Source organism: Amia ocellicauda, chromosome 16 (assembly GCF_036373705.1).
Source record: "Amia ocellicauda isolate fAmiCal2 chromosome 16, fAmiCal2.hap1, whole genome shotgun sequence".
Taxonomy (NCBI): Eukaryota; Metazoa; Chordata; class Actinopteri; order Amiiformes; family Amiidae; genus Amia; species Amia ocellicauda.
Window position 1 is genome coordinate 13408514 of NC_089865.1, and position 17162 is coordinate 13425675.

Sequence of the window (17162 nt, forward strand, 5' to 3'; positions counted from 1 at the left end):
TGGCTGTGGTTTTACTTCAAGTTGAAGGCAGTAGTGCTGACCTAAAACCTAACAACTCAGCTCCTCAGGACTGAACTGAGACCCAGCTTTCTAATATGGGTTTATACCCCCTTAAAAGGCAAAAATGAGAAAAGGACAAGGATGTGATTTTGGAGAAGACATAGCTGGTTGATGTTTGGACAAGCTACATCTGTTCCTGAGTTTCCGACTTGGGACCCAATCTAATAGAAGTTGTTTTTCTTCGTTCTGCTGCCATAGCCCTGCCTTGACGTCGCCTGATTACTCACAATACCTCACAGTGCGGTCCGGTGCCTGAGGGGAACGGTCTGAGCAGACGGCCGTGTACGAGTATTTCAGTATAGCTGGGAATTAACGCAATTAAAGCAGAATAAATAAATAACGAGGGGATGCACTTTGCAGCCTCATCTAAGATTAACTGGACCTCCAGTCCTGCAGCCCAGGATGTCTGTGGGAAGAACGGAAAGGGATGAGATTTTGTACGGAACGGATCTTTTGTGGCCTAACAGACAAAATGATGGCCAAAGGGAAAGTGTTTAAGCAGACGTTCCTTAAGCATATAAGGTGTAATTGTCTGTCTATCGGTCAGTCTGTATGTAAATAACTTGAATTCTGCATTATTTATCTTCAGACACCCATTTTCCTGAAGATTGTAAAATCTAATGTGAATCAGGGTGAAACGGCAGTTAAGCGGTTAAGAATCCCACATCACATCTCATTGCTCGAAACTGGGAACAAAACATCCTAAAAAGAGAATCAAAACCGATTATGTGGTAAGTAAAGTCTTTAAAGTTTGTAGTTATTTTGGTATTTTATTCCTGCTCTTTGGGGCTTAACTACTTCCCCCTCACACAAAATCCTCCCCAATACATGAAGTAAATCCACCCAGTGTATCATTTAATACAGTCATGTAGTGGTTAAACTGATTTCAACCTTTATGATTAAGTGTTCTTCATGTGAACCATCACAATTGGTAGTAACATGATCTTACCAACCTGCAAACTTTTAATGCATCATTACTGAAGAACACAGCACAGCCTGTGTTCAGGAAACGAGGACAACATGTTCAAGTTAAATCAGAAGAGAACTGTAAGAGTACAGATCAGTGTGCTAGAGATTGCATCTGCATCCTCTCTGTGGCTCTTAGATTCACTGCTGTATATACACTAAGCTGTACAACAGTAGTCCAGTAAAGTTTGTGTAATTATTGTAATAAATCATAAACATTAGATATTAAACACTAGTTCAGTGTCTACATTTATAAAGATACATTGCTTGGGATAGCGCCTTCAAATAAAATACACATCTTCAACAACAAGAGACACTAGAAATAAAGTGGTGGAAGAGGAACAATTTGAGATTGGAATATTTAAGTGGACTCTTTACCCTCAGATTTAGCAACACGCCGGTGATGCTGAAAGATGTGCAGTTACTCACAGTCGGCGGCCCAGGACAGGCAGGTGGGTTTGTGGTGGTTTCATTTGCTCAGTTTTAGATTTAACGCTGTCTAACTCTTCCAAAACTACAACCCAGCATCCAGAGCCAACCAGGAGCATTCACAAAGCATTTTCTGAAAAATAAATGTTGTTGGGGGGGGGATAATAATAAAAAAAAAATCGCAATTCTTAAAGGAGGAACCTGGTGTAGCAGCTGCAGAAAAGCACTATGAGAAATGAATAACCTATATCTCCTCTGTGCTGTATAACCTATCCCTACCATCCAGCATGCTCCCCATTGTTTTTGAATACTGTCAGAATATTGTATGGTCTATACAGCAAAAGGCTGAGTCCACATTAACGCAGTACATTGAACCGCCCACTCACCCACTTAGCCTTAGACATGCAGTGACTTTGTCCATGCAGCTCTCAAGGTAATTCAGCAAGGAGTTACGCAAGTGTCTATATGTTTTCAGTTTAAGCCATTTCTAAAGGTCCCTAGGAGGTCTATTCCACCCACTCATCCACCCACTTACTGCAGCGCAGCGCCAGGCATGGTGCAGTGTGCGCCGGGGTCACAGCTGCTCGACAACGCAGAGCCCAGCTTTCTGTGTGGATCCGGGAGAGAGGTAGCTGCAGCTGAAGATGGCTTAACGTCGTTTCAGATCACAACCTCCTTGGCCAAGCGGTTCGGCCCCACAAAGTGTGCATCTCAATTAATTTAAAATATTAATCATTCAGCGAACAGATGTCCGCGGTGGGGCTGATGCAGACACGGCCTTGTTTAATGTGTGCTTGGGATTATTACCTGCTTGTACAGGTGAAGGGGGGAAATTAGAACATATGTGGGAGAAACTCTCGTAAAGATCTGATTTGGGGAGATGGGTTCACTAAATCAGTGCAGTTCAGGGTCTAAGTCATTCAAAATATATAATATGATCTAGAAATATAATTATGCATCCTTAATTTTCTTAAATTTCTCTAATTGTTCTGAATTATTATTTTATGCACACATCGATTTCACTAGAGATTAAATAATTCATATAGTATTTGAACAAATATCATGACAGGCTTTATCCTATTCTCTCTGCCTATAATTCTGCAAACTGCATAAAATCTTGTCAGCATTTTAACAAAACTGCAAATCTGGATCTAATTGTATAATTTCAAAATAAGTTATTGTTCTAGAATGGTTTGGATTAATTTAGGCTTTTTTATTATCCATCATTCATAAACATTTTGTCAAGTAAATATTGTTGCTGTTAAAGGATCCGAGAGTGATTTGTATACATATTGTTTAATATAAGCATTTGGCACAGCCCACAACCTCAGGCCCGTTTAGGGAAAACAAATTATGTTTATTACCAGTAAAAGGAAATGATCTTAGTGCCAAACTAAATGACAAGTGTTACAGAAACAACTATCTTTAATTAAACAAATAAATTGGTTCATTAATACCTTGGACTGACCTTGTTCAGTGGTGAGGAGAAAATAATTAATATGTTCAATTAAGTCGCTGAGAAAGACAAAACGGTTAATTAATATTTGCCGTATGGATAATGTAACATGGTCCAAAGGTAAAAACTGAGAAAACATTCCAGGTTCCTAAACTCTATTTAAAAACATGAGGTATTTAATACTAAACAGTAACAGACACATAGTACACACACACTATATATGTGTGTACTGAATATATATGTGTGTGTATATATATATACACTCACCTAAAGGATTATTAGGAACACCATACTAATACTGTGTTTGACCCCCTTTCGCCTTCAGAACTGCCTTAATTCTACGTGGCATTGATTCAACAAGGTGCTGAAAGCATTCTTTAGAAATGTTGGCCCATATTGATAGGATAGCATCTTGCAGTTGATGGAGATTTGTGGGATGCACATCCAGGGCACGAAGCTCCCGTTCCACCACATCCCAAAGATGCTCTATTGGGTTGAGATCTGGTGACTGTGGGGGCCAGTTTAGTACAGTGAACTCATTGTCATGTTCAAGAAACCAATTTGAAATGATTCGACCTTTGTGACATGGTGCATTATCCTGCTGGAAGTAGCCATCAGAGGATGGGTACATGGTGGTCATAAAGGGATGGACATGGTCAGAAACAATGCTCAGGTAGGCCGTGGCATTTAAACGATGCCCAATTGGCACTAAGGGGCCTAAAGTGTGCCAAGAAAACATCCCCCACACCATTACACCACCACCACCAGCCTGCACAGTGGTAACAAGGCATGATGGATCCATGTTCTCATTCTGTTTACGCCAAATTCAGACTCTACCATCTGAATGTCTCAACAGAAATCGAGACACATCAGACCAGGCAACATTTTTCCAGTCTTCAACTGTCCAATTTTGGTGAGCTTGTGCAAATTGTAGCCTCTTTTTCCTATTTGTAGTGGAGATGAGTGGTACCCGGTGGGGTCTTCTGCTGTTGTAGCCCATCCGCCTCAAGGTTGTACGTGTTGTGGCTTCACAAATGCTTGGCTGCATACCTCGGTTGTAACGAGTGGTTATTTCAGTCAAAGTTGCTCTTCTATCAGCTTGAATCAGTCGGCCCATTCTCCTCTGACCTCTAGCATCAACAAGGCATTTTCTCCCACAGGACTGCCGCATACTGGATGTTTTTCCCTTTTCACACCATTCTTTGTAAACCCTAGAAATGGTTGTGCGTGAAAATCCCAGTAACTGGGCAGATTGTGAAATACTCAGACCGGCCCGTCTGGCACCAACAACCATGCCACGCTCAAAATTGCTTAAATCACCTTTCTTTCCCATTCAGACATTCAGTTTGGAGTTCAGGAGATTGTCTTGACCAGGACCACACCCCTAAATGCATTGAAGCAACTGCCATGTGATTGGTTGGTTAGATAATTGCATTAATGAGAAATTGAACAGGTGTTCCTAATAATCCTTTAGGTGAGTGTATATATGGTGCAATGAGAGATGTTGGCCTCTGTGGTCTTTTTTTGATTCTTGAATACTACATATGATCTGTGTATAATTGCATAATATTTATAATATTTTGTATATTTAGGAATGTGTTGAAATTACACTTATAAATTAACGTCAGAATAACTTTCACTGTCATACATTTTGAATCTAATTGTAATGATCACATTATCATGGCTGAACATTCCTGTTGTATGTGTTATAATTCAAACTATATTTGTTATTTCATGATTATATGTGTGCGTATACTTTAGCGACTGTAAACAATATATATTTATTTCATTGTGTAAATCAATATTGATGTTCAGAACCAAAGACAATGGCTTCCAAGCAATGGCTGCTGTACATCTACTGTAAAAACGGGATCAATAATGGCTGCAGGCTACACTTTGTGCAAGGCGTCCCATTCTGAGTGGTCTAGCAAATTAACAAAGTAACGAAGTTTGTCGAGCACAAAAGAACGCTGTACCATTTTACAAGGTGAATGTTAACATTTGAAATTAAAGAACAGAAACAATATTTGTTTAGTTTAAACTGGGTCTGTAATGAGGTTTTCACCTTTCCTGGCTCCTCACTCCTCCTCAGACATGAGCGCATCTTGCCACCAGGAGGCAGTAGTGTAACACGGCAGCCAAGTGAGATGAACTGTAATCCACAAAGCATCGGGAACATTAAAGCTTTCACGACTAAGGGAATATGACTGCAGAAACCCACAGTGGAATACAAAATTGCAGCACAGATTTATTTCAACAACCTGAACAAAACATTGCACATTTCCAAAATAACATGCCTTTGAAGGTCCTTTCATGTAGTTCGTCTTGCTAACTGACAAAGGAACATTGAAACATGACAGAAGTATGACTGCAAAAGGAAATAGAGAAAACGTGGACAGTTGTAAAATGACAATCCAAAAGCAAGTTCTTTTATAACATGATACATAAGTCATACATTTGATAACATGTAAAAAATATAATGTTAACTTCTTTGCATGTTATAGTCCACACAATCTGAAGATGCAATAAGATAACCCATGCAGTTACATTCAAAGGTAAAAAGGATGGATGGATATTTTCAGTGTAAAAAGATGAACGATGGAGAGTAAGTCTCAAGTTTAACATTACTGTTAATCATTGGCTCTTGCTTTATGCATATCTCGAGTACAATAGGATTTGTATTTCCCATGATGTTTTCATGCAACATAAATCCTCCCATAGTCAATTACTTGGCATTTTATTTGAACCCCTAGAGCACAATGACAAAAACCCATGCCACACTGCAAGCATAGACAAGAAATGATCTCAGTCTTATAGGAGGCTATTAAAAAATAATAAGGTAAATAATAACTAATACAATACTATTTGATACACAACAATCAAGTCATTTAATATGCATTCTGGGAGTTTGTTTAGATTGCAACAGAATACGGAAGTGCTCTGTCATCAGTCAAGAATGGGGTCCTGCATAGTTTCTTTTGAAACTGGGAATAATTTTGGCAAAGTTAGATTACCAAATATGTGTTTGTTATGCTTGACTTCAAAAGCATAAATACATTACTCAACGTTAAAAGAAATAGAAGAAAAACGTATCAGATGTTAGCCATCATAAATGCTGCAACAAGTCTCAATGGACAGTTACCCTGCATTTTTACAGAAAATAAAACCTGCTCCATTCAGTTCTAACACATTAGTTGAACACAGTGTCACTGAACACATAGCTCACACTGTCTTTTCGCACAGATGGTATATAGAGAATGATTCCCCAAACACTCAAACACGTCTCTCTGCCATCGCTGGACTTCCAGTGAATTTCCTATTCTAACCATCTATTTCTCATCCATATATCTCTTTGATCCCTGGACTGCACACAAAGGGGACTGCATAAATGTTTAATGGGAGTGGGGGGGACATGCTGTTGGTGAAAAATCTGTATGGATAAAAAAATAAAAAATAAAAAATAAATAAAAGGTTTGTCTAGGAGCAGTGGAAAAAAGGTTCGAAGTAAAAGCTGACATTTCAAAGAAGCTCACAGAAAACGTTTCCAGTTTGTTTATATTGCAGCATCATGACTGTGGCTCAGACTTCTCTTGTGAAGTTGGAGCCAGGCTTGAGTTCTGGTTTAGGGGAGATATTGATAGTCAAATTTCAGGTTTTTAAAACGTCGGATGATGTCTACATAACCCTGAGTAATCAGCTTGTCATTAAAGTTACAGTACGGACATCGTATCTCAAATTCACTCTATTATACAATTAGACCAAAAAAAAAAAAAAAAAGGATGAATCTTTGTCCGTGTTATTTAAATGGCTCCAGTTTCTGCATACAGGTGATGAGAGCTATTTTCAGCTGCAACAGTTAGCATGTTAACTTATATAAGGTTGAGATCAGTCTACCGTGACAGCTTGATCAATATAATACTGAGCCTAAGTTAGTTAAGGCTAGCTCTGGACACAGTAGGACTAAATTGCGGTGAAGTCATACTTTTAAACCCCTTGTGAATTTCTCCAGTGTCTAATTAGTAACTTGGGTCTTTTTCCCCCAGCTGATTAACTTTGCTTTTTGTTTCCCTTTTTCTGAAGACCCTCATTTGAAAAACTTTCCATGTTTTTACATTGCCAGGTTGGATTTCATATCTTGGTTCATGGTGACCCACACATGGATGTAATCTGTACAAATATTGTCAACAATTTCTAATTCATTTCCAGATTTAATGGATGTATTTTAGTACTTCATATTTTAGGAGTGCTACTTCCTTATTGTTCATTGACAGAGAGAGAAACAAATGTTTGTCAAATTAAATTGGTATAAGAATATTCAGTATTAATAAGACATTAAAATATCAATTCAATCTCTGCAGAGCTAATGTTTAACTTACGTATTGAAACAAAATGTATAAGATGACTCAGAGAAAAGTTTGGCACTATGTTTTTAAAGTATATAAACACAACTCAATTGTGTGGATATGTTTCCACAAGAGAACATTCTATGTTGATAAACCTTGTAAAATTATATTAAAAGGATGAGAACAGAATAATTGTCCGAATATGTAATTAAGTAGCAGGTGTTTGTTAGTCAAAAAAGAGATTACAATAATGTAGGAATTAAATGAGAAAATGGCAGCTCTAAAATGAACAATTAATGAGTGGAAATGCATATTTAACTTCACAGACTTCAGATTAAGAGTGAATATGGTATAATAATTTCTTCAAAGGGTCTTCATGCATTTTTTTGTATTTATTTTTTACATATTTGTATACAAGGCTCAGGAAACTGTGCTTTGTATTTGCATTGCAAGCATTGCTACCAGCCCTAAGACAACCCCTGAACAGGAATTGCACAAACTCATCAAATACAGCTTCATTTTCTACAGGTAACAAATCCAAAGCTTTGATAAATATGAGATGGCTCTTGCATCTTCCTTTTCTTAAAAAATATAGATATGTACAGTACAAAATAGACAAAATTCCAAAAACATTCCTGCAACAGATATTTGAAGCAACGGGGGTCAAAGCAAACAATAACAGACCTCTAACTGAGATCAGACTGGCAAGAACAGTGAGTGTAGATCCTAGCTATTGTCTTCCTCTCCCCCCAATTATTAAAACCGCAGCCCTCCTCTACAGCTGCTCGACAGTGGTAAGTGCACTGAACGATCCCGCCTCGTTTTCTTAAAGGTGCCGGTTATTTCCATTGGCCAAAACTAACAGCACTGAGTCAGCTGTCAAACTCTACTCACCGCTGCGAAGCTACGCGCAATAAATAGCCTATTGTGCAAATGAACACTTCCCAGTGCAGCTCTCCAGGTCTCCTACACCGATTGGTCCTAACTGGATAGCAGAAACTTCTACCTTGACGGCCGTCTAATGTGCAGTCAAGCAAAACCCACCTGAGTGGCGGAAAGCTAAGGACAGAGCGCAGAACTCTGGAAGCACAGCCAAACTCTCTCAGGCTGTATTTTTTTGTGTTTAAATGCTAAAAAGGCAGCAAAGGGAGCCTTTGGAGGATTTCCCGGGCCTAGCTGGTGTTCTCCGGGGGTGTGCTGCAGCAGGATATACCTGTGTCACTGCTCGGACCACCACTCGTACTCGTATTGTTGCTGCTGTCCGGGGCGTCGCTTTGGGTGCGCTGGCGTTCCCGGTGAAGCTCCTCCCACTTGGCCCTGTTCCCTTGGATGAGGTCGAGCATGGGCTGCAGCTTGGGGTTCACCTTCACCAGCGCCTGCAGGAGAGAAACACCAGGGCCTTTAGAGCCGAGTCAACCAGCACCGCAAATGCAATTGCCAGGGACGTCTCCACGGGCGAGCAGTTCACAAGAACAGGCCTCTAAAGCCTGCGTGTGGGAAGTTGAATAGATGGTAACTTGGAAACGGATTCAGCGCACATCTTCCAACAGAGATGGCCAGCAAATAAGGTCCCATAATGGAAGTGGGGGAGGACTGTAGGGAGGTTTCTCTGTGTTCAGCCACGCTTTGAAGGAGACGAACTCAAACCTGCAGAGATTTGCCCCCTTTGGAAGAAGCTGCATTTGTTTGGAAAATAAAGCAAACGTATAAAACACTTCATAGCAAGGCATAACCACTCTCTCTGCACCGTCATTTGGGCATCAGAGATGCCTGTATGGTGCTGCATATCTGGATACATTTCCACTCATGAAGCATTTGCTTTGTCTGTAGCACTTAACAAAATTAGATTTGATATTGAATGTGGAGTCACAATACACCGATGTCCAGCAGAATGGAGTTTGACTTGCATGCATGATTATTCATCTAATGATTATTGTGTTGCTGGACATAAAGCAGTGCCATTTGAGTAATAAGATGCCAGCGAAAAAGACACGCAGAACAGTTTACTTTACAGTGTTGTGTAGCCACTTCACGGGGAAGTATTAAAAAACACTGTTCACTCTTGCAGAGTTGGAAATGAGTAATCTTCAAAGAACAAAGTCACCAGAAGAAATTTGCGTTTCTTTCTAAGTTTCTGGTTTAACTGGTGCAGAGGAATTCAAGCTATAAACTTTGCAGGAATCCAACCATTCACTCATATTTTTTGTTGGTTTGTTTGTTTGTTTTCCTCTTCTTTTTTCCTTCCTTTTGCCAAATAAGTCATTCTGATACATCTGATTTCAAAAAGCAATGAACACATTATCTCAAAAGCTGTGTGTATTTTCGTTTCTCTGAAGCTGGCAGTTTCTCTCAATGGTGTTTCAATAACCATGAAGAGAGCATTTGCCAGGAGCTCTAATTAACCTACATTTTATCAGCTCAAGCCAATTTCAAGGCAATTCCTACATCAATAACAAACAAACAAACAAACAGCAACAGAAATGCTAGCGAGATACTCTTTCCTCCAACTGTTTTAATTCTGAATGAACCCAGGCCAGTGTTGGGAGGCCGTGCAATAGTGAAGAAGACTGCAAAAAGAGCAGCAGGGATCGAGAACTGTTATTTATTATTCCAGTCGGCTCAACATATAAGCATGACGCACAACACTCCCATAGGAATTCACAATGGGTCTACCGTCTGTGTTTTGCTCAAGGGTATATCTGTATCACAATAATGAGATTTCATTTTTGGTACATAAAATCTAATTTTAATGTTTTCATTCCATTAAAACTTACATTTTAAACGTATTTTGGAAAGACCTCTAGTGCTGAAACCTCTGACAACAGCATCTTAAGAATAACAGCATAAGAAAAGAAGAGAAACCTTTTTCTACTTATGCATGGCTCATTAATTAATGGATGTTGGTAAGATTCTTATGTATTGTAGGAAGATTTTATTGCATGTATTTAGGTTATATAAACCTAATTTCTTCACTTATGTAATGGAGTTTTTTTTAGATGAATTGTAAAGAATCCAACAACCATACAAAATTAAATCAATTTCACTGCAGTTATAATATGGATTGTTGAAATCTATTCAGTCAATTATTGCACTTTAGATATATTCTCTTTTAAATTAAAAATGAAAGTATTACATAAGAGAAACACGGTGCAAACAGGATGCTCAGATGATAATAACTGACAGTCAGCAGAAAAGGTGAAACAAATAAAATCTGTTTTAATTTTCCTTTATAGATCGGTGTGAGGTCTGTGTGCCAAATCATACCCACAAGCCCAACTCTTTCTGAATGCATAATACACACAATAAGGCAAAGTTTAATATTTTTTTATAACTCCCACTAGGGTAGCATAACCTCATTAACATGACTCTATCCCCCTACAGCTACAGCTTGCTGCAGTGTTTGCAGCTTGCATGTTCGCACTGAAAAGCAGGCCAATAAAAGCAAACTGAGGTAAAGAGACAAAATATTCCCAGGAGGCATTCTGCTGGAAGCAAAACCAGACTTTCTTTTTCAGAGATGCTCTTCTTAGTGGATTGTCTCTGCCTTGACTTTCTAAACTATGTTCATCTTTAATTCATACAGAGGCTGCTGCAAAACAGTACAAACATACAGCATGTCTACATAACTAGCTATAATGTGCACATGCATCCTGTGCAGACATGGCTTGGAGACACATATAACTATTATTTCAACAAAGCCCTGTTCTGTGCATGACAAAGTGCACAAATGCACCCATCAATGCAAGTTCAGTTACATAATGTAATCTGATGTGTAAAGACAAACATCCAAATTTGTAAATGTCTATGTTGTGCCTTGAAATGTCTACCATGCTGAGTAAGTAGCAGTATTTGGGATAAAGGAAATGCATGTGGATCTAGTCATGCTCCCTAATGTATAATTCTGTCCAGCTAGCTATAAATACCACATTTCAATTAATCTGAATTCATCCTAACAGTAATCATCATGAAGCAGAACAGATTTACAAAGGGAAATGACTGAAGAATAGTTCCTACACTAGCCTCGGAAAGTCAAAAGTAGAGAACTCCTGAAAACCTGATTTTTTAAAAATTGTTACTGTGATTTGCTTTTCTTTAGACATGCATTAAGCATTGGACAGATAATACATTGCTGAGAGGAGACTACTAATGTACATTGAACATAAACTGAATGTCAGTCCTAGCAGCCTGAAAGTTTGTTATATTAGACCAATATCCTTTTCACATTTCAACAGTCAACTGGCTGTGATTATCATAAACTATACAGTAATTGTTCCCCAAGCTACACAAAGTTCACACCTACTCCTAGCCTTTGGGGCCTGCTTCTATATTTTGTGTAGATAACTCATGAGACATGAAACTAAAGTACTGTACTGGGAAAACCACAATTAATGTGTGCTAGTATTGTTCGTCTATTGATTTAGCAAAACATTTTCTAAACAACCCGATTTCTTCTGGGACATTGCGGTTACTGTATGGAAATAAAGTATTACCCTCTGTACCATCAAACATCCTCCGTAGGCAACTTTAAAAACATTTAACAACTCTTTCTTGGTCTATTTTCTCATCCACTCTTGAGTCTAAACTAATCTCTTTCTTTTCTGCTACACGTCTCGGAAACAAAGTGATTAGTAGCAATTGTGGAGCTGAAATCTATGGACCGCCATTCTCAATGAACTGAACTAAATGAGCTTGTCACTGCTGTTATTTATATTAATACACTGGACTAATGACTCATTATCTCTCTTTCCATTTCTGACCTATACAGGCAGCACATAGTCTGTCTGTCCTAAACTGGCGGCATTTGAATGGAAGGTGCCATTAGGGACCCAGTGCTTTATATGGGTCCAAAATAATGTACTACTGCCTATTTGTTATGACAATTCACCCTCTCTCCTTTTACTACACACACACATATATATGTATGTGTGAATCATCTGTCTCTCTTTTGTATCATGCCACAACATTTCATTACAGTTCAGAAACCAAGAAAGTTAAGAGAAATGAATTGAGGGCTTTGAACACAGGATGTTACATAACACCAGATTAATATTCTGCACCGCACTGACAACCAGGAGAACGAGATCTGTAGGATTTTCCTCCTCCCACATACAAAACAAAACCCTCTGTGAAGTTCTGCTGCTCTCCTTTTTTCTTTTCTTTTTTTTGATTGGTTGTATAATTACTTAATAGTACAGCCTGCTATAAACAATGGGATTTTCATCACAATGTATCTTACTCAAGGTGTCGTGCTTTAGGCTGTCATTCCCCCCCACACACCCCACACACAAAACCAAATCCAAACTTTCCACCTCATTTAATACAAATCATAATACATACTTTAAAAAATAGCGATGGAATTGCAGAACACTTCCAGAGAAGTTTGAGATAAAGTCGGTTTTGTACGACTCTGATTGCATTGTTACGTAATTGAGTTGTGTAGTTAAACCCGTTCGTAAGGCGCACTTTAAAGTCTGGTCATTTCATTCATAGACAAGGCACGAGCTCCCAGTCAAACACAATCCTCCTACACAGATCATCCTCAATGCTGCTTCGGTGCAGTAGCTGGGAAGTTCACTGTGGAAGCTGTGTTCTCATAAGCAGATCCATTCCTGCACAGATACACATATCCCCCAACCCTCCACATCACGAAGCACCTTGCACAGGGAAGGCAGCCGAACGTGCCGTTCTCATTATTGGTGTAAACCCCCGTGGAGGCCCAGCTTGGCGATGGCTGATACGCTAAGATGCCCCCCCACTGTTCCTGCGTTCGCTCGACAATGGCAGCCGATGTGCCTCTGACCTCAATTCAAAGTCAATACACTTCATTCTCACAGCACGGCTCATTGTTGGAGTTCATTTATTGTATTATCGCGGGCTCGGTGCTGCAGCGGCAGTGCAAGGGAGGGTGGCTGCTGGGGAGCGAGGTTATGATTAACGTCATCATCTAGTCATTTACAGGGCCAAAATCATAAAAGCTAACCTGAATGCTTTTTCTTTTTTTTTTATGTTGCAGGGGGGTGGGGGTATAAAAAAATGAAGAGGCTGCAAATATATTTAACTGTACTGCATAATGTAAGTACCACTTACTTACAGAGCTCTTATTACATTTCAATGTGTGTTTAAATAATACTAATACTTAATAGCTCTTGACTTCAGTGCTTGAAAGACTGAAATAGGATAGCATATTTCGCAGCCAATTGTGTTCTGAAGCTCTGAAAATCTCGCCATGATTTATTTTAGTGTAATTAAATTAATCAGTCACGATTTGCCATTTTCTGTGTTTCAGAATATCTAACTGATATATATCTAACTTAGCCAAATATCCAGGTATGGCGTTATTGAGTCCTAGTTACAACTGCAAATGTATTTATTGGCTAGATAAATCCCATTTGAGAATTTGTGAAATTCACCTGATGTATTTATGACACGTTCCATTATTTACAGTTTTTCCCACATTATACCTGTGTGTTTGAACTCGCTGAAAGAAGCACTTTAATTGAATGCTGCACATAGCCTTGGCAGAACCACATGAATAGCAGTGAAATGTGAAATGTTGTGTTCTCTGACCTATGTAGATGTGACCTATGAAGAAAGCATGTGAACAATTCAGTCGCAGCTGAATGATAGAGCCCTCATATTCGTAGCTCATGAAAGAGCACTTAAATGTCACCCAGGATTCGGAGAAACTCAAGACACATTAGCTCGGGAAAATTTCTGCCAGGTTACGCTGCAAACAGGCGAGCATTTCTGCAGCTCTGAATAGGAAAGTCAAAATGACATTCATGTGCGTAACTGTTGGGAATTTCTGCAGCATCATCCTCTTCCTTTGATGCCATTTCAGTGGAAGACTCCTGGGCATATGTTTTAAAAGGGGATGCTCAAACTCCTGTGATAGAGTCTTTAATGAGGAATAGTGTAGAAACAAACATGAAGAAAGGCTTGAATAGAACAGTGGACAAAGGAGGAAGGACAAAACAAATTGCACCCTTATTGTATTGTGTATGCAAAGGCCATATATTAGTCCTGTGGAGAAGTCCTTGAAAATTACCTCATACAGTGGCGAACAGATCCCATCAATCCACTCGAGCTGCAGCCCGGGCAGCTCATCTTTCCTGTTCCGATCAAAAATGGCCTGAAACAAAAACACAATTTCATGCTTTGCTACACATTCATATTTTTAATATCCGTCCCCATGAAATACACATCCAAAACAAAACAAAATAGCTGAGACTCATAATACATCATCACATGCTGTTGTTTTCCTAACTGTCAGGACTGAAAATCTATACATCACTTAACAGCCCTGTTACTTCTTTCAGGGGAGGTGATGTGTTTAATTCAGCCTTAAAACTGAATAAAAAAGCTGTCCTTATTTCTTATTCAGCCCAATTTTTACCCCCATCCTGCAGACCTGGTAATAGCTTAGAAAGGTTGGGCTTCAGAGGCAGTTCCTCTGCTCTGGGATTAAATATATTATTCATAACACCCACATACAAAGTAACTAGATCAACCCAGGATCCAAACCTGAGGCTAACTACACTGCTTCTGAAGAAAAATGAAAAGCAACAGTGCGAGCAAAGATGATTAGGCAAGAGACAGTAATTACCAGAGAATTTCAGACTTTCAAAAACATTGCAGTTAGGGATTTAAATAGAAGCACGCAGCACCCTGAGGTTTAGCTCAGGTTTTTAGGTAGGTCTAAGTTTTAACTTCATATACACCGTATATGAGAAAAAAAATGATATTTTTACTTTCGCATTGACATAAGAGGAAGGGAAAAAAAATCAGCCTTGGCAGGAGTTTCATCAAACCAAATTCATTTACGATCTAACAATTTTCATTCTGAAGAAGGGATGCGAAAACAAAATAAGTACATTTCATAGAGCTCCTTTATGTGTAGCCAAAGGCGAAAAGCCTCCATGATAGCACAAATAATCACATTCAATTTAACTTGTGCAGAGGTTGGCTGTTCTGGATAGCTCCTACAGGCAACTCGAAAAGTCTGTATTTATAGTCATTAATTCAATGGACCCATGCAAGGAGAATAAAGCATGTCATTGTGGGTCACAACAAGTGAACCACATTTTCTGTTCATTCTTAAAATGCTGCAGGCAGTCCACACAGCGTGGAGACAGTCAGGATAAAGCTGATGATTGAGCCTTGAAGAATGATGCCACTGCCATCAGCTGTCTGAAAGTGTGAGTGCCGCAGCCACAGTCACCACAGCTACACACACCCGACCACAACCAGCCGAGTATACAAACACACCGGCCATTAACACACTGGTTTGTACCAGATGTATAACTAAGACATTATACATCCAAGACATTCATATCATACATATACAGAAATCCTTTTCTAGATTAAATCAGTGTCAGCTGCAATGGACTTCTTTAGTGGTTTTCAGTCTAGATAGATCACTTGGATACAGTGTGTTGTTGCTGTTTTTCAAGCACTGTACCAGTAGGCAGAAGTTTAAAGCAAAAATAAAGTTAAAAATGTCAAAGATGCCGGTATGTTCTGAAGATAGTTTGGAAGTTTGTTCAAAGTCAACTCACCGAAGGAGTAAGTTTCAGTTCAGATCTCTCTCTGTCTCCTTGTTCAAAGAACTCGCTGGTAACAAGTTCAGCCACCTAACATAAATAGATATATGATTATGTTTAGTTTCAGTTCACAAAAATAGACATTAATTTACTACAGCTTTCTGAAAAGGCAGCAGTTAATTAAATAAAGGAGCTGAGTGAAATATTAGTGTGGCTACACCTTGAGTATCCTCAAGACTCCTAGTTTGCTCAATTTAACCAATCCTGGATCATTGTAGGTATAAAATCATGCAACTTCAGATCTCACACATGTTTACACATTCTTTAGAAGAGGTAAATAGAGAGGGCAAAACTAGGACATGTGTGAATCCGACCATAGGAATCACACAGGAACAGTCAGGGGGAAAGCAATTGTAAGATGTGGCAGAAAAGTGGCATTCAATGCATCCACAGCAACCCAACTGAAGAACTAAAAAAACATGGACGTTAAGATGATATATTATTACTTATAATTATGACTGATAACAACACTACTACTACTACTACTACTACTACTACTACTACTACTACTACTACTACTACTACTAATACCATCACATTCACTTCCAGAAGAGATATGAGGCATGTCAGGAGGATTTACTGTATAATGGTACTGCTGCATGTTAAGTATAATGGACCCTATGTCAAACATAATGCACTTGCCTTCCTTGAAATCTCCCAAGGTTTAGTCACAGCCCCCAGATCACAAGCCGTCATCAGCATTGACCTGCAAAGCACCCAATACACAATGTCTTACAGTGTGTCACCCAGCCCTCCTGCTCAAAAAGCGCCAAATAGACGACTAACATGTACTTAAGAAATCACATTCAAACCTAGTACTGTTTGATAATAATAACCTAAGAAATTTTACATGCATCACCGTTTGACAAAAGCATCTGTGATATTATGATCAGCCCTGACACAACAGTTCAACAAGCTGTTAAATCACTTAAAAATATATATTCCAAAGTGTGTCTCTAGCGTTCTCAGACCCCGGGCGAGGATCTTCGGTAGCGCAGTTGATTAATACCCTGCAGTGCAGACAGTGAGGGGGCAGTAATTACCTGAACATGTCTCTGTGATTCTTGACATTCCAGTTGTACTCTCCTTTATCAACCAGATCAAAAAAAGCCATTCTGTTCCTGCAAGAGAAATGATAATTAAAACATATACCTTTTTTGAATTCCCACCACAGCTTTGACGTGTGTGTCAGTTTGAGAAATGTAAAAGGACATTTTTAATAGATTGTGTAACAAGTGATACAGTGTGGAATCCCCATATCTAGCCATTTAGCACAGACTATTTTATACGTTACAAGCATGAATT

General features: G+C 39.0%; 1 protein-coding gene across 1 annotated transcript in view; it reads right to left on the bottom strand.

Moving 5' to 3' along the window:
- Positions 1 to 5146: 5146 nt before the first annotated feature.
- pde11a (phosphodiesterase 11a) overlaps positions 5147 to 17162 on the bottom strand; it is a 67602-nt gene continuing 55586 nt past the window's right edge. The window contains exons 16-20 of the mRNA XM_066687816.1: positions 16901 to 16978; positions 16500 to 16563; positions 15813 to 15887; positions 14303 to 14386; positions 5147 to 8630 (exon numbers count right to left, since the gene is read on the bottom strand). Coding sequence (XP_066543913.1) covers positions 8427 to 8630; positions 14303 to 14386; positions 15813 to 15887; positions 16500 to 16563; positions 16901 to 16978 — 505 coding nt within the window. The 3' untranslated portion in view covers positions 5147 to 8426. The remainder of the gene's footprint in view (positions 8631 to 14302; positions 14387 to 15812; positions 15888 to 16499; positions 16564 to 16900; positions 16979 to 17162) is intronic.